General features: G+C 55.7%; 1 protein-coding gene across 1 annotated transcript in view; it reads left to right on the plus strand.

The window, feature by feature from the left end:
• The window catches only part of ZBTB16 (zinc finger and BTB domain containing 16), a 64,770-nt gene that overhangs the window by 37,838 nt on the left and 5,583 nt on the right, over window positions 1-21,349 (plus strand). Inside the window, 2 exon segments of the mRNA XM_052783772.1 lie at window positions 3,675-3,761; window positions 21,130-21,300. Coding sequence (XP_052639732.1) covers window positions 3,675-3,761; window positions 21,130-21,300 — 258 coding nt within the window.

Below are 21,349 nucleotides of genomic sequence, written 5' to 3' on the forward strand. Positions count from 1 at the left end.
GTCCTCCCCCACCACCCTCCTCCCCGCGTGGCCGCGGGAAATCACCCGTTTCCCATCTTTCTCCTCCTTTCCCCATCCTCCTCCTCCAGAGGATGCTCGCGGTGCCTCTTTTTCCTTTTCCCTTATTTGTTCCTGGGCTACAGCCTGTATTTTTGGAGCACCTCTCCCTGCAGCCTCTTGGGCCCCAGCCCCATGAGAGTTTCTCTCGCAGCTGGGGACAGGGACATGGTGGTTTAGTACATTGTAAATTGAGTTGGGAAGGGGAAGGAGGCATCTGCTGTGCCGGTCCCCTCCACCGCGTGCCTCTGCAGGCAGAGGGGTGGGAAAGCGGAGCTGTCAAGCGGCCAAGGGGCTGCAGCCCCGCAATTAAGGGCAGGGCAGCAGCGCAGGCAGGCAGGCCAAGGAGCGGCGCTCGCAGCCGGTTTGGGATGTTTTACTACTTCCTACCATCCGAAGTGCTAAAGCTGGAGAGCCTGTTCCTCGTCCCCAATAAAGTAATTAAAGCGAATGGGTGCTGGGAGGTACTATTGGGATGGTAGCAGCTAAAACTAGACGAGCTCTGTCTAGTGAGCCACCTAGCTAAGCCTGGCTTGAGGGGAGGGAGCTGGCAGCCCCCGCCTGCGCCCGCCCAAGCTGAGCCCACGGGGATGCTCGCCGTGAGCCTTTCGGGCATCCCCTTTCCGAGAGCTGCTTTAAACCCTGACGGTGCTGCCCGTCCTGGCCGGCATTGGGCCGTTCCCTCGCATTTCTTTTAGGGGAAATTCAATAAGCTTAGCCCTGCCCCTCCTTATTGCTTTGCTTCGGGGGCACCGCGGTCCCCGGGCAGCGCTGACCTTGCCGAGGGGGGGATGTCGGGTGGCGATGACTGTGCAGATAGCGCTGGACGGAAAAAGCGGCTCCTCGCCCGTTCGCACCAGCCTCTCGCTGCAGGGACCTTTATTAGGCAGGAGCTATAAATTTGCTTGCACGGATATAAATGTACCGCGGGGAGGTTGATGCCAACCGTGAGGCTTGCGCCGAAACGCAGCTGATACTTGGCAGCACGCGGAGTCCCGTCCCGTCGGGAAGATCATCCGGAGATATCTATATGCTGTAGGCGATACGAGGTGCTCACTAAAAATACCCTCCCCAAACTTGTGCGTACCTTCGGAGAGGCTAATTGTTTCTATGGCTGTCGTTTAAAGCACGGAAAAAAAGTGAGAGGTGGCAAAGAAAGCCCTGACACAGGCTCTGGATGGGCTGCTTTCAAATTCGTCCTGCTCCCTTTAATAACAAACATGGAGCCGTGGTGGTTTTTTCTGAGCCCTGTTATAATAAGCTCAGATGTTGGATGACATTTTTCCCGATGACTCACATAGTAAAATTAACCTTGAACTATTTACATATTCAATCGCCGCCCTCCCTCCTCCTCCTGCTCCTCCTCCCCCCCTCTCCGCGAGCGTGTGTACATTACAGGAATCCTGGCTCCGTATCAGTTTTTGTTTTGCTGATGAGAAAAAAAAAAAAAGAAAAAAATTCCCCCGCCTGGAGTACACATCTACTTGAGGGAAAGAACACGCAGTCCTGGCCTTTGGAAATTGGCAGGCGGCGTGCTGTTCCCGCGCTGATAAGAGGTACTGTAAATAAAACTGTACGGCAGCGCCTGCTGTAAAATGCCCCTCGTCTGTACTCATTGTTCTGACAGCTCCGGCTTTTTTTGGGTCCGCTGTTTTGGTACACGCTGTGCTTCCTTATGTAAGCGAGCGCGCCCAGCTCCTCCCGGCGTTCGCCCTGTTTATTTTCGCCTCGCCAGGAATTTTTTTCTGTCCCCCCCTGCCCCCCCCTCCGCCCGACCCCCGGCCAGATGCTGGCTGCCTTCGCCCTTCCTCGCTGTGTCGCCACAGGGCTGCTCTGTGGGCTCCCACTGCCCCTCCGGCCCCGGCCGGGCCCACACTTGCCTCTCGGGGGGCGTGGGGCACCGGCCCATGCATCATCCCCCCTTGCCACATGCAGAAACGGGGGAAGAAAAAGCAAAGCCCGTGTTTGGCGCGACCCTGGCACGCCCCAGCCCGTGGATGGGGTGAGCCCCCCACTCCAAGCACAGCATTCCCCCCAGCGTCACCGGTGCATCGCAGCGGGGAGGGGGCAAGCGCCGGCAGGCTGCTCTGCCTGGGAAGGACCTGTTGCGGCGGTGGGTTGCTGTATCCTCGTGGATCACGGTTCGCAGCGGTGGGGCCAGAAAAGCTTCGAGTGGAGATGGAGAGTCATTGCCTTGGCAACTGCTGGCTGTGCATCACCCACGCCGGCATGCCGAGCGGAGGGCAGCCCATGGCTGCTGCCCTATCGATCCCTGTCCCCCTGCGGCTCCGGCAGCTTCTTCCCGTCCTGGGCGCTCTTGGCGCCCTTTACGCCGCGCTCCTCTCCCTGCCCTGGGTGACGGGAGGGGACCACCGGCAGCATCCGTGCCCGTGAGATACTCCGCATCCCCGAAAGCGCCCCGGGCATGCGCCCTTTCGGCCAGCAGCATGTGCAGGGGGAGCTGCCCCGGTGCCCCAAAGCCCTGGTTTTTGTACTTATCCCTTCGCGAGTGGCCGTGTGGCCCATGCACGCTGGGGTTGTTTTGAATGCAAACTTGACATCATGGTGAGGGTGGCGGAGAACAACGTATGCACAGTAAACAGGCAGACTGTCGTATTGATTAACAGATGAGACCTCTATTATCGATCAAGGCTTGGCGAGAAAATTTATCACTTTTAATTTCACTGCTGCCAAATATTTCTGCCTGCGAGCCAGCCGTTACTGAGACAATTTAAAGGCGAAGGAATTCTCTTTTTAATGCATCTCGTGATACCTCCCTCTTTCCCCATCGCCTTTTCTGCGCACCTTTCTCCAAATCTCGTCGTGTTGGGGGACAGGGGGCTCAGGGAAGGGCAGGAAGAGGATGGGAGATGCTGTCTGGACCCCTGGAAATGGGTGGCACGGCATGCTGCGGAGCGATACCCCCCACCTCGAAGGCTGCTCTGTTGCGCTCAGCTCCTCACAACAGACGAATCAAACCTCGAAATCTAAGAAATGGGTCCACAGCTTTGTCCCAGCAGCAACGCTTCAGACGTGGTGTGTATCGCTAATCTATTTGTATCTGGAAGTTACTTATCTGCTGCTGGGCATCCTGTTTTTCTTCTCGTCCTGAACTAGCGGCACACATTGATAGTGATTTTCTAAGAATTCCCCCCCAATACGACATCTCTCTCCAAAAGTCGAAGACGCCTCTGAGCTTCTCGCTCAATCACACCGTTTCAGCCACATCTCTGACCAGATGCATCCTCGGGTACCAGCAACAGCAGCTGCGACAGGAAGGGGCAGGAAACCAATTACAATTAGATCGGTTACAACGCTAATGAAACGCATTGACGTTTAATGATTTTTTTTTTTTTTTGTAAAAAAAACCCCAAATATTTAATTTCTTCCTGGCAAGCAACTCTTTATTGTGCATTGTGCTGTTATGTGCAAGGAATGGGACCACGGGGTTAAGCAAGGCGCTGCTTTTTGTGGCTCTGCTGGGGATTTAAAATACGAAACCCCTCCATTGCACAGGCCTGGCAGTTTGAACGATGGCAGTGGCCCCAGCCACATCCCCCATGCAGGTTTGGGCGGGTGTCCCTCAAATAACCCTCCTCTCCCCTTTCTCTCCCCAGCGGGTGCCAAAGCCCTGGTGTGCGATCAGTGCGGCGCCCAGTTCTCGAAGGAAGACGCCCTGGAGACGCACAGGCAGACGCACACCGGTATGTGGCCCTCCCTTTTCGTCCTTCGCTTAGGCGTGAGTTTAATATTTAGGCTGCCTTTGTAACCTTTTGCCCAATGGAGAGCTTAACCCTTTGTGGTTCCTGCTTCTGGCCTGCCCGGGTCCATTACTTGGCTTTAATTTGATTAAGGTAAGTTGACTGCATTTTCTGCTGAACTCTTAATTGGAAACGGTTTTATACTTGTGTTGAAATCTGCGTGTGGCGTTTGCAAAGGAAACCTCCCCAAATGGCTTTTGGTTTTGGGTATTTGCTGCTGACTGAGTTTGATCTGGTTTTGCTGAGCTTGTAACGGTGCTGTTGGTGGAAGGAGGAGCACAACCTGTCTCTGTGGTTAAACCGAGCATCCTTGCACTGCTCACTGGTCACCCTTGGTTTCTCAAGCCGCAGGCAACAAAATTTGACCAGCGTGACGGCACTTGGCTACCATTCGGGTTTAAGAGAAGCTTCCCAATGGATAAATACCCTTCTCAGGAGCGTTCGGATGCTCGGGAGCCTACGAGTGATGAGTTACGAATCAGCCCATGCTGATAGGTCTGTTGCCATTTTTCAGAGCATTAATAGGAACAAACACGTTGCGTCTGGAGCGCTGGGGAGGTTTTGTCGCGCTGCTGCAAGGTGGGTGCACAGCTGCGAGCGTCTGCTGGATGATAGGGCTGTGCAGTGGATGTGCGGCTGCTCGTAGGAAAGGATGCTCTGGGACCCAGGACCTGAGGATGGGGCTTCAGGAAGGGCTGGACTCAGCTGCGCACAGAAAACCTCTTTCCCCTGTGCTCGTATAGGTTTAAAACCCCGACTGGAGTGGGTGCCATGGGCGAGCCTTGCCTGGCTCTGCTGCTCAGCCAGTTAATTCAGTGGCTTGGTGCCTGTGCTTTGCAGGAGCAAGGTAGGCCCAGCTCTTCTTCCGCTAAATGTGGGTATGAGGCAGTGGTTCACACAGTGCCGTGGCGTTTATTGCTCAGCGTTAACGTATGCACGTGGGAAACAATGGTGCAGCAAATGCGAGGTAATTTGTTCCCTGTGCGAGCAAAATATCGGCCCTTTCCAAACAGCTCTCAGCAGTTGGCTTCTGCCACGTTTCTGCTACTGCGCTTCCCAGTCCTTCAGTGTAGCCGCCGTCAGGGAGCACAAGGAGCTCTTTATGCATCTTGCAAAGGCCGCCTTGCCCAGGAAGGGTTTCCTACGGGGCATGGGGGAATTCACAGCCAGGCGGTCCCAGGTGGAGCCTTTCAAACCCCCAAAACCAGGCTGGAGCAGGGCAAAGCACCCGCTCCTCCCCGCGCTATATCGGGAGCGGTTTAACTGAGCACAGGCTCGTCTTTCAGTGCTGAAAACCCTGATAAATGCCACTAATGGCTGAGTTTGCACTCAGAAGTGGTAAGGCAGCTGGGCTGGCACAGAGAGCCCAGCCAGCTTCACGCCGGGGGTTTGGGGACCGACTGGCGATGCAAAGTGCTGTGTCACCGGGCGGGAATAGCTCCGGCCGTCATCTGATCTGGGAGCTGTGCTGGCCGAGCACCAGTTCGTAAATTGTAAAGTAATTGCCCCCCTTATCCAGAGTCATACGGCTGGAGGCTGGGCTTTGCAGTTCAGGGTCTTTTTAGAAACCATGTGTGCTGTAGGTTAAGGAGGAGGAAAAGGCTGTGATGGGGCAGCCAGCAAGCCGAAGGGACTGACTTTGCTCAGGGATGAGCGACCCAAGCCCAGGCAGGGAGTTAAAGGCGGCCGAGCAAACAGCAGCTAGCTCCCCGTTTCCTTATATTTTCTGGAGCTGTTGAGCATCCTGGGGCAGTCAGAGGGAACCCGGCTCCCCTCAGTACCCAGGGCTCCAGAACCCTGGGTGTGACATGGGGAGTGGGTGCTGTTGAGCAGCTCTTTAATGACGCCTGCACCCAAAAACATCCCACAGATGCAGAGCAGCTACACGGTTTTGCTAACGACCTTGACGCTTCTGCGGGGATTAAAGCCCCTTTGGTTGCTGAAACCTGGGGGCTGGACCATGCCAAAGCTCAAAGGGCAACAGGAAAACGGAGCGCAGGGGACGCGGTGACCCAAGCGGAGCGGGTTTATCGTTGCCACCTCCAGCTGTAAACACAGGCAGCTCGGTTACGTGGCGGAGAGGGGCTGGGTGGCCAGGGCGGACGAAATGAATCGCTTCCTCTCCTCGGGTGGCATGCAGAGAGCTCTGTCTTGGCACGGAAATCATCCCTCCCTTGCCCTTGCTATAATTAACCCCGTTCCCAAATAACGGCATCTCCCAGAGTGGGTTTTTCTTGGGGGTGTCCTCCCTTTGCCCTTAACGGCACGTTGGTTGGCAAAACACCTTCCAACCTCCCAGGCAAAAAAATAGGCCTTTTTGGCAGAGACGTGGGTAGTTTCCTTCAAGGATGGCATCAAAAACCAAGCAGGGTGCCTCTGGTAGAGGCCGGCCAAATGTACCCACTTTGCTCAAAAACACGGTGTTTAGGGGAGGATGCGGGACCTATCTGCAAACAGTCGCTGCTTGTCCAGATGACCTGCAGCTGCAGAGCGCTTTTTTTTGCAGCGGATGGCCAAGATAAAGGGTTCTCAGGGTTTCTTTTCAGCGTAGGGGGCTGTTTTCTCGGGTGAACAGTCAGGATCCAGGACCCCCTTTATCTCACTTTTTTTTTTTTCCCCATTGCCCTCACTGCCCCTCCGAATGGCAGTGTGAAATAGGAAGCCAGCCTGTTGTACATGTGCTGCAACAAACGCTGCCCGTGTCCTATAGCAGAAAACCTATGCCCTGCTTTCTGAGGCAAGGCAAAAAATAAGGATCAAGAAAGGAAAAATAGTTTCTGCTTGTAAGCACAGAGCTGACTGTGTGCTGCATACAGCCCCATCGACACGGGACTGAGACGCCCTCTCCGGGTGTTCGCTGTCCTTGGCCCCCGTCCCGCGGCAATAGGAAAAGCAGCAACTGTTTTGGCTCATCTTCCAGCAGCGCAAGCTTGGTGCCACACCGGGGGGAGAGCGTGGAAAATTCCTTACCCTTCTCCTAAAATGTAGAGGAAAAAACAAAATGCACTGAGAAGACAGCCTGAGTACCCCCAGCAAGCGCCAGTGGGGCTCGGGATGCTCGCATGGCTGGTGTTCGTGCTAATGGGGTTCGGGCTCACTGCCGATTTTTATAAATATCAGAGGTGACTTGTCTAAAGTTTCCTCCCGTGTGCCAAGGCAATTAACGCGCACGAGGTTGTACGCGCTGGGTGGCCAGTGTCAGTCAGCAGGCCAGCACAGACTTACTCCTGACCCAATTTCACGTGGGCATGCTCGACACCTAATATAGAATGTATTTTCTTTGGCATGTAGTTGGCTCTTTGATTTGTGGGGTCAGCGTGCCCCCGGCCGCTCTGTGGAGGATGCCTGAGAGCCTTCGCCCTCCCCTGCCCATGTCGCCTGCCCACACCCCCTGCCTACATCCCTCGCATCCCCCCGGGATGCCGGCACTGGGACGCAAGGAGCAGAAAAGAGTTGATAAAACCAACGTGTAACTGAAAATTGAAAAGCTATAAATCTCCCCCCCCCTTTTTTTTTTGTCTTTTTTTTTGTTGTTGCTGGGATGTTGGTAGCATTTTGATTTAATAGTTGGCCAAACACAAGGGTCTATTTTATTCAGAGTTTACAGGCCTCAGGGCTGTTATTCCTCCAAATTTAATAGCATTGAAATTGCAGGGTTGGCGATAATTTGCCTATCACTTTCTGCTCTCCCATTGATGTTTATTGTCAGCGGGATGGAATCTCAATCCGATTCACTTAGATAACATGTCTGTTAAACATTTAGATAATTGTGCCATCATTAACTTGTCACATTATTTTAGAGATTCAAAACAGTCGTGCGGTATAAGCAGAGGTACAAAGGGAGAAAAATCCGGCGCATGAGAGCAAGAACCTGGGAGACGAGGCGTTGTTGGCGGTGGGATGCCCCCACGCTGGGTCCTATGGAAAGTGTCGCTCGGTGGCTGCTCAGGAAGCTCAGCCTTCCTCTCCGTCTTGGCAGGGCTTTAACCACTTTTTTCCCCCAAAAAAATTTCTGCTCCTGTTCTAAACGCACACTGAGGTACACGGTGATTTTTTTTTTTCATACTTTTTTTTTTTAAAATGCCAGAGCACTTGGCATTTTTCTGTGGAAGAGCATCCCAGCGACCCCGTTATTGGCTTGGGTTTGCAAGGGGGATGCATGGGAGCCTGGAGGAGGTGGAGGGGGGGACCACACCAGAGCTGCGCTGTCACACGGGCACATGCCGTCTCTGCTCTTGGCAAATATACATTTAGTCCACTTAATTACCGATTTGTCTTATCTCCTTTTCTTCGCTTTGCTTTCTCAGCCTCAAAATGGTACCTGTCTAAAAAATACCAGTGACGCTATAGACGTACGTCATGCAATTTTTTTCGGTGTTGGAAATGAAGGATTTAGAGCAAGCGGAACATAACACGCAAGTTTGCCTTACGCTCAGTGCGGTGCCACGAGCCAAGGGCGAGCCGGCTCTCCGCCAGAATGCTTCTCTGACTCTGCCGACAGCTGGGGGTTGCCTTGGTGGTGGCACTTGCCGCCAACAGCTGTCTGCAACGTCCATGCTTCGGCAGCGGGCGACTTGGTTTCGGGAGATGCAATTCTTGACTCATCTCGCTGCATCCTCTCCCACGGCTTGATCGGAGCGGTGCCCGGCTGCGAGCCGCCAGCACGCTTCCTCACCGAATCCAACCCAACGTCTTCCCAGGCTGCCTGTGACTTTCTATTACCGTTTCACGGGACTCCTGAGAGTTTTCAGAGAGCAGCTCGATGAGGCTTCTGGGGGAAATACCGCCGGATAGCATTTTTCTCCATAGCTAGAAATAATGCACTGTAGTATTAAGTACGCTTAGAGGTAATTATCACTCCCCCAGTTCTCACTTTGGTTCCACGGTCCCGGCTGGGGGAGGGAGTGCAGGCGATGCTGTGTGGTGACGCCCAGACGATGCTTTGCAGATTTTCTGTTGGATGCGAGTGTGAATTTTGGATGCTCAGGTACAGAAGTGCTGGGAAAGCCCCTGTGCGCTCCTCCAGCATGCCGCCATGCCGTAACGCTTCTGCCAGAGGCTGTGAGCAGCGGATGCGGGGCTGAGATGGGCTTTGGTTCAGGTGCTGGGATCACTGTTCATCTTGAGGAGGCAGGAGTGCCCCGTAATGCACCGGAACAGAGGAAATCGGTGCTGGCTTCGAACCATGACTCCTGAGCTTAGGAAGCAAATCTGGTTAACCGTTGCACAAGGAGAGTGTAAAGACGTTTTTTCTGGCACCTTCAAACACTGGCAGTGCCCAGTGGGAATCCTTAGCCAAGCTGGGAGAATTGGATTTGGGGTTGGGGGAGCTGCTGCCAGAGGCACCTCCGGGGCTTTGTGGCTTCAGTAGCAACTGAAAATGCAAAATGCCGACAGCAAAGATGCTTTCGTGGCTGCTGTGACATTTTGGGGTACAGGCATCCAACTGGAGCCAGATGTGCCATGCGCAGGCACGGCATCTTTTGTGCAGCATCACCCGTAAACATATTTAAAAGAACCTTGGAAAACATAACTCCGTGCTTAATTTTGGCTGCTTGACAGGGAGCGGGACTCGGTCCCTCTGACCTTTGGCTGTGGCAGAACGAAACAAAAATGATGAGCTGAGGAAGGGTGAAACAGCAATCTGAACGCATCCAAAATGCAAAGCCTTGAGTTTTTTAAATAGCCTCGTGGCCAAGTTTGGACTTGAAGGCCTGAACACGGTACAAGTGGAGGGAAGGACAAGCAGGCGTGTTCAGCTAGCGCCCATCGCCTCTCCTGTGCTTCCCAGCTTGTAGCCTGAGCGCTCTTCCCATGCAAGCCAGCATCTTCAAAGGAAAGTGGGTTTCTTTCTATAAAAATGAGGGCTGGGACAGTTACGCTTCCTTTCGGAAGCCTCCGTCATTTGGGAGTGTAATTCATGGTGCAGGCAGCTGTGCTGCCTCTGCCGGGTTGCCCCCTGCCACCTCCGAGCATGGCGTGCGGCCGCAGTGTGCCGGGAGCTCACCGGCAAGCGCGCGGAGTGGGGGCGGCAGCTCGTTAGCACCGGCCCTGGCCAGGCGGTGTGTGCCGCTGGCCCCAGCTTTGGCGGGGTCTCGGGGCGGCAGGTCCTGGGGGGCTCAGCACAGAGCCCCTTTGTCTGACAGTAATGTCCTGTGACAGCACTTGAAATCTGAGTCCCAGTGTGCATTCCTGGAACCAGGAATCTCCCTGCCTCCCGAGCCATGGCTGCTTTTTCCACCTTTACAGCAAGTGGCAGGAAGAATTCCCCGCACTTCAAGGTGGGCTCAGTCGGGAAGCGCAATGAGGTCAGGCTTCGTGCGAACAGGCGGATTCGCCAAAAACAAGCCCGGAGATGGAAACGTGGCAGACCCACGCAGCTGCAGCCAAAACCAGCGGCCAATGGTCAGCCTTTAATTTTCCTGTGCAAATACTATTTAAAGCACGATGAGAAAAGCCCTCTCGCTAAGCTACGGAGAAATCTTTCTTGTCCTTTAATTCTAGATGAAGGGGATTAGTGTGAACATATTTAACCTCTGACCCGCGGACAAAAGCATTATCAAATTTAGTTGCCGAGTGGCTCCCCATTTAACCGAACCAGCGCAGTATCTCAGCAAATTTTTTTTTTCTTTCCTCCCTTGAAAGCTTTAACAGCCATTGTTGCCCCTGGAGCACAGGGGGACTTGGCAGCCCTCTGCTCGCCTTCAAGATGCTTGTCAGAGCCCCCGTAAGGGAAACCAGCGTGGTACGGTCGCTGCTAGAACCTGCAAAGGCTTCAAAAAGCAAGTGAACCCCTGCCAAAAAAGCCGAGCTTTCTCTAGATGGGGCTGGTTTCTTCCTGGTTTCTGCACACCCGCCTCGGCCCCAGCCTCGCACCCGCCTGTGATGGCTTGGAGGATGCTCGGCCGTCGCTCTGGAGCACAAAGAGATGCCTCCATACCCCTTTGCTCCTCATTTTGCTCTGGAGCAGGCAAGAAAATGCATTCCTGGCTATCGCGCTCTCGGGCGAGCCTGGGGATGCTCGGTGCTGCCGTGCCGGGGCTTTATAAAATAGGGATGAAACGTGGGCAAGGAGGCGGCTGGGCTCTCCTGGTCCGGTGGAGGAATGCCGAGAGGGGCCTCCCGTCAGGAGCCGGTGTCCGTTTACAGTGCATCTCTCATAAACCCGGCGGCGGGGGCGAGGGCAGGGGGACCGGCCCTCCTGGTATGTGATTGATTATCTGGTATTTATGCCATTGAGGACTTTTCAGCGGCTCGGGGTCAGGGGGTCATCTCATGTGTCTTGCTGCAAATCCGCTTCCTTTTGTACAGTGCGGGCTGGGTGAGCAGACACACAAAAACAGCTTTTTCTTTTCCTTGGGAAAAAGGGGAGGGGGGCGGGCTGGTGTCAATGAATTTTTTTTTTCAGCCTTTCCTGAATAGTGTCCTTTTTAATTCCAAAGAACTTTTAATTAAAAGTAGCAGGAAAGTTCATCTCGACAAGGTTTAACTTACCTTAGCAGTTACTTTTGTCCCCCGGGATTCACGTCTCCCCGCTTTACAAAAAAAAAAAAGCCACAAGAAATGGGGGAGAGGCTGCTCTCGGTACCCTTTTGCGTCTCCACGGGTTTACCAAGAGGGCCTTTTCATCTTTTCTCTTTTTTTTTTAATGATGGGGGTGCAGGAATAATAAGCGGATGCTGCGAATCCCGGCTTTGTGCCTCGTGGCAGCCGGTCGTTCCACTGGCCGTGCTCTGCGGGGGATGGCTGCCTGCACCACCAAAAGGGTTGTTTCGTTGGCCAGGTGCTGAACCAGGGCTCCCCAGCATCTCCACGGGGCCGGAGGATGCCAGGGTGGTACCACCCCGGCCGGGAGAGATTCAGGAGCGGCACGGGTGGGCGACAGGCAGGCACTGCTCTGTGCCAGGTGGGATGATGGCGATGGTGCTGAGGGCGGTGGTGATGCTGATGGTGGCCGTGGTCACAGCGGTCTCCCGTGGGGTGGGATGCTGCAGCCCTGTAGGTGAGTGCAGGGGCACCACAGAGGGCAGGTCGTAACACCGCTGACCAGGGACGTCGTCTGCTGTCCCGTAAAACCCTCCTGGCAGGGCAAAGCACACACCCACCACGGTGTGCTGGTTGGCAAACGCTCATGGTGGAGAATAGTTGGCCAAAAAGACCCTGGGGGTGGCTCTCAGGGGACCAGAAACACTGGGTGAGGATTTTATCTCCTTGCTGAAGCTCTTGTTTAAAGGCAGAGCGGTTTCTAACACAGTAGTTTAACTATCGTTTGGAACGCAGTGGGAAAAATACGCTAGGTTTTCGACAGAAAGTCATTATCTTTTCAGCTGGTTTCACTCCAAATTCCGACCAGGAAGAGGAAAGCTGGGAAGCCGGCACGCTGACGACGACTAAGCGGGTAGATGACAGCTTCCCTTCTGATGTGGTGGCCAGAAACACTGCCACAATTTGCCTCCGGTTGCCCTAGGGAAATGCTCGTCCTCGGGAAGGGCAGGGATGGTTCTGCAACATGTGGCTTCCTTGGGAATGGCAGGGGTGGATCTGGCATTCTCCATGATGGAGAGCCATGGGACAGGCTTAGGGTAAAGTGGTACCCAGGGGAGGTACTGCACAGAGATACCCAGATACTGAACAGATTAATGCGTTCTGGTCAAGCAATGTTTGTTTTGCCAGGAGGGCAGGCAGCTTTTCCATCCATACCTTTAGGGGCTGAAGGAGCTGAGCATCTGTTTTTCCCAAGGATGATGGGGAGCGAGGGAGTTCAGGTGCACGAGGCACGTCCGGACGCACTTGGTTCGGCAGTGCCAGCATCCCCGAGCGTCATCCCCGCCTGCCAGCACCATGCCGTCTCCAGGGCACACTTCGTCGCTGCAGAGGAAAACTGCATCCCCCCGCTCCTACTTACTTTTTCCCTTCCCGGGAGGAGTTTCTTCCAGCTCCGAGTGTACTGTTTTTCACACCTGTCTTAAGGCTGAATGACCGTCACTGGCTCCTTCGGGGATCTAAATGTAGACGCGTTTGCAAGGGTGCAATATCACCCAGCTCTCCCCTCTCAGCTGCATGGGCAGACGGGGCTCGACAGTGGCGTTTATCCCTCCTGCCGACATGCAGAGAGGCCTTTTGTGATGGCCTCTGTCTCCCGCTGGCTTTGTTCAGCGGCAGGAGGATGCAAACGCCGCCGACCCGCACCCTCCCATCCCAGCTCCCCAGAGCAAGTCATCATATTCCTGGTATTACCGGCCTTACCATGACCGTAAGCTCATTGGTACCAAAATGCGTAATGGGTGCTGAAAAGGGAAGGTTGTCCCCACGGGTGCGCTGCATTTTTGGCTGCCTGAACGTTTTTGATATATATTGATCTATTTTCATAGATATTCAGTACAACAAAAGGCTTTGGGGACTACAGCTCTGCAAGGAGGGCGTGCCTCCGGCTTCGGCCAGAAGGTTTTAGGGTTAGCAAACATCTTCAACTGTTTGGCCTAAAAAACCAGAAATTGGGCTCGGAAGCGCAGTGCATCGTAGGTGCGAGGCCTCCGCAGCGCGTTCCCAGGCTCACGCAGCGTTAGGAGCTTGGGAAACTCTCACCTCCCCCAGCCGGGAGGTGGAAATGCAGTATAACGGGATTGGCCCCAACAAACTTCATCTGATTCTCGTTTCCAAACACGAGGTTTGCACAACGCTTGGTTTCTGCAGGAGGAAAACCTGTTCATACTCTGTCGGTGCAGGTTTGGGTGATGCTGAACATGCCCCTTCCTGCCAAAGCCTGGGGACCACGTTCAGGGAGGGCAGGATGTGGCTGGATGCTGCAGCAGCTGGAGGGCGAAGGCGGCTCTCCCCACATGCTGGGGAGGAGGGCTTGGGCAGGAGATGCTCGGGGGTGGCTTGTCCCCTGTGCTGGTGACAGGGGCACGCCTGGACCAGTGCTGTCCCCCGGGGAGCATCCCTCGCGGGCAAGGAGCTGCCCGCATCCCTCAGTTTGAAGGCAGGTCTCCGTGCGTGGGCTCAGCATCCTACCCTGGAGATGGGGGGATGTGCCGCAGTCCTCCTCGGCGGCCGATCCTCCCCCCCCACCAAAATGCGTCCCTCGATCAACGCCCTGTTTGGACCCATGGGCTGCCTGGCAGCGCTTCACCCAGCGCGGGTCCAGCTGCCGCCGTGATTGACGCAAAGCCAGTCTATAAATAAAGTCTTTCTCTCCTCTCATAAAGACTTTGCGGTTTAGTTTGCTTTCAAGGTCAAGATCAGACCTTTCTAAATAAACACATATCAAAGGATCATTAGCAGAGCAGCACTGTTAAATTGAGATATTAACTTCTGTCAGCCGCGCGTTTCCTTTTTGTTCTGTAACTCGCGACTGCGGCGGGTTTTTATTATTTTGGCCCTAGGCGGTAGCATCTGGCTTCTGTAGAGACTGTAAAAATTAAAAAGCAACACAAATCATTGCGAGAGAAAAGCAGTAAATTCAATGATAAGAATTTAAAATTAAAATGTTTCGGCGCTTTTATATTCCACGAAACATGAAACGAATGAGTTGTGTGCCTGTTGCCATAAAGCCGCCGCCACTAATAGTCACTGGGCTCTTTCCCTCCCCGCTCGCTCTCCCTCGTAATCATTCTTGCCTGAGCAATCGCAGAAAAGCGCAATGAAGGAAGGTGATGATGATGGTGGTGGTGGTGGTGGTGACTGTGATGGAGCTGCGGGGCGGCAGGGAAAGGGGCGAGGTGCTGCTGATGGGACCGGGGGGAGCAAAGGGCCCCCCGAAAGGGAGGCGAGAAGGGGATGCTTTCGTCCCGATGCGCTCAAAGGGAGACGGAGAGGTCGAGTGGGGAGGGTGTGACTAATGCGGCGGGTCACTGGGACGCGGGACCGCATTGTCCCCCGGGTCCAGATGGCCCCCGGAATAAATCACCCCCGGTGGGCGCGAGCTGCCCGTGCTAGAGCCGCGGCTCAGGGCTTGCTGCCCGCTCCCCCAGCTCACTGCAGGTGCCCACATTTCGAGCACCCTCCATGTGCATCCCGCCCTGGGCGATGGGGAGAGCTGCGGCCGGGTAGGGAAGCAGCCCTGTGCATCGCTACCGGAGCACAGAATGAAGCATTGAGCTTTGGGGGGGGGGGTTAATCCCCTGTGTTTGCAAGGTCAATGTGGTACATCTGCTCTGAAACGCTTGAGTTTTTCTAGGCGTTGGTGGAAAAGCGAGCGGGTGCTGAGGCAGCGGGTAGTGCCGGGGAGGGGGCACGCCCTGCCCTCCTGTTGCAGCCGGGGCGGCCGCATCCAGCTACCCCTGGAGGAAAACCAGCAGCAGAAGAGCAGGCGGCGCCGGCTGCTTTTTAAGAATTAATTTCCCGTAGTCAGTTAAAGTTGGGAAGAAAGCCGTGCTATCTCTGAGTAAATAATAATAATAATCAAACAAATGCCCCCTTGGGAGAAGTTGCCTTCCATAAAGATGTTAATTAGCGTGGAAGCCGAGCCATGTTGTCCGGAGGCAGCCTTTGAAACCAGGATGATTTGGTGACTCCGGCACAAAATGCGCACATCTCGTGTGTTTATCATCCGGGGCTTTTTCCCCCCTCTCTCTACTTAACCGTGAAGGTTGTAGGGGCTGTTGGGCTCTAACCGAGCAGCCGGCATGGTAACGGGTGCCACCGTAACCCCTCAAGAGCACTTTTGCTCCGGTGCCACACCAGAGCGGCCGGGGGGTTGAAAAGGGCTGACTCTGCCATCCCAGCGTGACAGCCTTAAAAACCCTTGTGTCCACGTGTATGTGTGCAGGCGTCGTGTAGCCCAACAGCAGCATTCAGGGAAGGGCTCTTTCGCTCTGCGCTGCGAGTTTGCTTGGGTGCTGCCACCGAAAACACTGCTTTTGGTTTCGTAACAATCCCGAAAACAGACCCTGAAACTGGGTTAATCTTCTTACCCCAAGCAGTGCACATCCACCAGGGCAAAATGCAACCTCGGTGCCAGTGCTGTGGTCTGGCACCCCCAGGACCCTGCCGGTGCCCGCTGCTTCTGCCTGTCCTTCATCACCCATCCTCCTTCTCGGCTTGGTGCCAGCAGGACGTGCGTGGTGGCTGCCTTTCCTCCCTACGCAGCCCTGGGGAACCCTCGGCACCAAGCTGAGCCCGGCACCTTAAGTACGTGCTTAAGTCCCGCTGGGTCTGATGGTTCTCAGTCCTATCCTTACACGCATCGTCCGAGCAGGGCGGCCATCGCCTGCCCAGCCGCTGCCTCCGTCAGGGGCATCTGCAGCCGGGCAGCGAGGGGACCAGCCTGCACCCTCCGCAGTGGGCATCCCACGCCTCTGCTGAAGCTGCCAGAGATGTGTAACGGCAGTGATGGGCTGAGCGCTGCCGCCTGGGCGTGGAGATGCTCCGGGGGTGGATGCTTCAGGCGATGCACCCCTTGCCAGCGCTGCTGCCGCCTCTCTGCCTGCTTTCCCGCAGGCAGGGCTGGAAAGGATGGCTACCTGCAGCTCCTGGGCTGCAGTCGCCAATGCTTTCATCCGCTTGCCTCGGCGGCCCCAAGGATGCTAAAAATGCTGCCCTCCCCTAAAGCTGCTTTTCATGCACACCAGCAGCCTGCAGCCTCCCCTGCAGCTGCAGCCAGCAGCATTGTCCGGGAGGTGGAGGCTGGTAGGGAGCCCTTGACACGCTGACAAAAAAACGTCAAACGTCCCTGAAATCTCATCTCAGGAGAGCCAACAGGCCTTGGGCTCCTGCTTCGCACGGCCAGAATGTTTCAGAGCTGTCCGCCTCGCTCACAGAGGTGATGTTAGTGTGCCTCTTTGGCACGTGCAGCACGTAAGAAATGACGTTAAATACAAAGATTGAAGGAGGAGTGAGTCTCGTTGAGGACCCTGGATTTGCAGGACACGAGGCGAGGGTTTGGGGGTTTTAAAGTGGGAGCAAGAGGCAGCGACAGGCTCCATTGGCATCCTTTGACGAGCGCACCCTCGTGCCTGCTGTAACACTAGAACCTTCCTGGTGTGCCCCTCCGCAGCCTTTGATTACAGGTTTCTGATGCTGTCGATTACAGCTGCAAGGGACGGCCAGATCTGCCTCTTCTTTCGAGTCTCGTAACACTGCTCTGAGGAGAGACGGGGAAAAGATGGCAGCGTCTAGAGGAGGATTCGGGGAGGGTTTGGTTTGCGCATCCCAACGTCGGGTCCGCGTGCCTGGGGACCGCCAGAGCCATGCTGCCACAGCTGAGGCTCCACGGAGGATGCTTCACCGGCACGGTGGCATCGGTGCCCTTTGGTCCCCCCTCCCTTGCTGCCGGAGCATCCCTGGGCCGCCCTACACCCGCCTGCGTCAGGAGTCCAGGCTCAGTCGGGTCTGGGGGGCTGGTGGGAACGCGCACGCATGCGTGCACACGCACGGGGGGAAAAACTTGAAGTCAAATGTCTGAAAGTCAGATCCCTTTTTAGTATGAATTTGCTGTATCTCATTCTGAGCACTAATTCCAATTTAATTGCAAGTGGCCTGAAGCCTCTTCAATAGGAGTAACAAATGGTTTGATTTTGTAAACTTCATCAGACTGCATTTTAAATGCGACACACTAGCCCGGCTCGAATGCCAATGAAGCACTGAAGTAGCTCTCTGTTTACTAATTATCCGTTTTTACTTCAAGCCACGCTGGCTGGCTTGTCTGATTAAATCGGATTTGTGGGATAGAGAACAGCTAGCAGAGTTTTCTCTATAGTAAACGAGATTGAAACTATGGGCCGCCTGGCTGCACACTGTAAATTATATTTCCTTTTAAAGGGGACGTGTCGCCTTTCTCCCGCCGGCGCACCTCCCGCATCCTGAACTTCACTGAAACCCGCCCGGCTCCTTCGCGGCGCCCAAGGGCAAACCACCCTGCCTCCCTCGCCCCTCGCCACGCGGGTTTTTACTGTAATTCCCCATCTCACGGAGGCGGCGGGTGGGAGACGGCGCTGTGCTCAGCGCTGTGATGCCTGCAGCATGCCTCGCCGTGACTCCGGCCAGGGCGGAAAAGCCCCTGACTATCGTGCAGTGCATCTCGCTTGTCTTTACATCGCCGGCGATTGTGCTTGTTTGGGATCGAGCCACTGGAGGACCGGGATGTGCGTCTCCAGGCTCACAGCCATAGGGTTTTTCCTCCCTCCAGCAACCATCCGTCCCCTAAAAACAAGACTTCAGACCTCTGGCTATTTAAAACCACCCTGCAAGACGGGGCCGGCGCGCTTGCCCAAACAGCATTGGAAACCCAGTCTGCTCTGGCTTCTGCCTCTGAACCCCACGGCAGCACCGATGGCCGCCCTGTTAATGGTTTACGGCTGCTGGCAAACGACGCCGGGTCTGGCAGAGATACATAAAAGTGGGGAAGATGGGCGAAGGTGGCTGCCGAACGCGGTGTAACGGTCTGTGCTTAAACCTCCCCGGTTGCTAAGACTTTAATTCCGTGAGCTTGACCTACGCCGCCCCCTCCCTCGGTATCTATCTTTGTGCCCGGGGGCTTTTTTTATTTTAATTTGCTTTTGAACGTCCTGCAAAATTAATGGCGCACTCAGGGCCATTGTGCGGCGTACAGTAGAGGGAAGGGCCAGCGGCGCCCGCCGAGAGCCGCCGCGTTTCCCAGGGAATGAATTGCTCGCCCGCCTTCGCCCCTTTTAATTGTTGACAGTAAAAAGCGTTTAAATGCCGCTTAATTTGTAATCATCTTCCCGCAAAAAGGGGAGAAACCATTAAAACGTCAGGGAAATGAATAAATCCGTCTCTCACTGGTTTGGGGCGGCAGTGTTTCTTTATCGGGGGTGATTTTTCTTCCGATGGCTGAGGGCTGGCTCGGGGCTGCTCCAGCTGGGAGCCCAGGGCCGAGTCCCCGCGTCGCCCGGTGCGGCTCTCCTTGTGGCAAGACCGGTGCTGCCAAAGCCCGGCTGCGGCAGGGATGGCAGCGACCCCAGGCACCCTCTCGTGAGCTTTCCCATTTTTTCACACCTCCCATCCTCTCTGCAAAGGTGGGACATGGCTGCACGAACAGCTTTAAAAAAAAATCCAAAAAAATCAACTTAATTGCACGCCCACAGCGGGATGGAGCCTGGCAGAGCCCCTGCTTGGTGCCACCATCCTCGGCTGCTGGAAAGCCACGTTGGCGGAGCCTCGGGGCTGCAAACAAGCAGTGCCTGACCTCGGTCCTCCGTGTCCTGCTGCTGGGCACTGGCCTCGATGCAGGGATGCAGGGCCATCTCCTGCATCCTCCGCCTCCGTGCCAGGCTGGCATCAGCCTTCAGACCCTGCAGATGCTCTGCTCTTGGAGGGCAGCTAGCACCAGGTGCCTCCGCAAGCTGGGCCAGTGCACATCAACCTCCCCGTTTGGGGTGTTGATTTATTTCCTAATGCATTACCTAAAAAAAAAAAACAACCAAAAGTAAAAAACGCCCTTTGGGGGTCCTGGCCAGCAGCACCCCCAGGGGGATGCCCAGCTCCGAGGGGACCAGCACTGTCCCCATGGACTGGCCGGTGTATCCCCCTGTGCGTGCACGAGGCGGCTCGTCCCCATCGCCACGGCTGCCAGAGTCGGCCCTTTTTTTTTTTCAAGCGGGGGCCAATTAGTTTCACAAATGAGGGCCCTACGGTGCCAGGGAGGATTTGTTACGGCCCCGCGCGCCGGCCCGGCGGCATTGTCCTGCCCTCCGCCCCCACGGGAGCCCATTGTCCCCGGCCCCAGCGGGGGCTGCTGGCGGCAGATTTATCAGGGCCGGCGTCCCGCCAGTCGGGGCCTCCGCTCCGCAGCTGGCCACGGCGCTGGGGGCTCAGCCCCGGGGACCTTTGACCCATCCTGCTGTCACCGCCGGGGCCGCCGAGGGCCGTGGGGCCGCATACCTCTTGGGATTTGCTTCGCACGGCCCGTTCGGGGCTGGCTGCCTCTTTTTTTTTTTCTTTTTTTTTTTAATTTTTTTTTTTTTTTGTCTCCGGAGCGTTTTGTCCGCAGCTGCGTGGGGGGTGCGTGAGCCCATGCGCCCCCGGGATAAATCCCTGCGAAGGGAGAAAGGCAGCTCCTATGCAGAGCCGCCTCTCTTGCTGCTTTTATTCCCATTTCACTAGGGGTGTTTGGCAGATTTCGGAGCGTTTCTGGGCAGCCTCGCCAAGGCTGGGACTGAGCATCCCTCCTGGCGGCTCCTGCATTCCCGGAGCCGCAGGGCAGAGCTGGCTGCGGTGTGCCACCACGCAATGCCAGGGCGGGTGACAGCGCACGCTGAGATGCTCTCTGGGATGCCCATCACCTGGCTGCTCCCCGGGCTGGAGGAGTTGGTCTGGCCAGGAGGATGCTGCCAGCATCCTGCACTGGGAGCATCCTTAGCTGGCACCTGCCTGCACGCCAGGCAGGACCATGATGCTGCCATCGCTGCGGGTGCCTGCCACCCGCTGTTTCCCTGCCCCGTGGCACAGTGGTCCCGGTGGGCTCCTCTCCAGCAACTCTGCCTCGCCGCTGGGTTCCCCTGGGCTGGTTTTGGCAGCATGTCGCGCAGCCCACCCACCCCTGCACTTCCTAAAGGCAGCCCAGATCCGTTGGTTACCTTGAACATCTTGCCGCTGCTAATGAATTGCTAATACAATTTCCTAGATAATTTTATTTCCATAGTCCCCACATTTTAATGTCTCCAAAAAGCTAGCATTTATTTGCTTAATTTCCCCGCATAATACAATTTACACTGACTCATAGGTTCTGAACAATCAGCTATGCATAAATGAAAACAAATTGTTTAATAACACAAAGGTCTGATATTTTTATTGATGCTGTATAAGCATCTGGGGTTAGGGGTTTTTTCCTGCTTTTGCTGTTGTGTTGATGCAGCCAGTTTTATACCCATGGTCGGTAGGATGGAGCTGGCAGTTGTATTAGGGCTGTGGATTGCAGGGGTGGGCATGTTACCCTCTTGCATCCAACCCCCTGCTCCCCGGGGCGGCTTTCTGGGGTGTTTCTTGGGGTCCCCTTCCCCCTGGGCCTTACGAGAGCTCGACAGCTCTCGCAGGTGCATGGGGAGGTGGTGATGGCCCAACAGCTGCCTTGCATTTGGGTGGCCCTAGGTGTTGCAGGGTTGGGCTTCCAGCTGCCTCCAATGCAATAAAAACCCCCGTGCCTTCCGGCTCAGCCAGCAGCAGTGTCAGGGTAGCACTGCCAGGACCCCAACAACACCCAGAGCCTCGCAGCTCTTGGGGTCCCTCCTGCTGCAGGAGCATCCCTGCTGCTGGGTGGGAGTGAGGGGACCCCGAACGCCTGGTGGGGTGCTGGTCCAGTGGGATGGGGGTGCCGGGCAGCACCTAAGTCGGCTCTCTCCCTCTCCCGCAGGTACGGACATGGCCGTTTTCTGCCTGCTGTGTGGCAAGCGGTTCCAGACGCAGAGCGCCTTGCAGCAGCACATGGAGGTGCACGCCGGGGTGCGCAGCTACATCTGCAGTGAGTGCAACCGCACCTTCCCCAGCCACACCGCGCTCAAGAGGCACCTCCGCTCCCACACAGGTACGATGGCACCGCCGACGGGTGCTCGCTACTCGGGGTGAGGGCAGGC

This window comes from Harpia harpyja, chromosome 4 (genome assembly GCF_026419915.1).
Source record: "Harpia harpyja isolate bHarHar1 chromosome 4, bHarHar1 primary haplotype, whole genome shotgun sequence".
In the NCBI taxonomy this organism is placed as follows: domain Eukaryota; kingdom Metazoa; phylum Chordata; class Aves; order Accipitriformes; family Accipitridae; genus Harpia; species Harpia harpyja.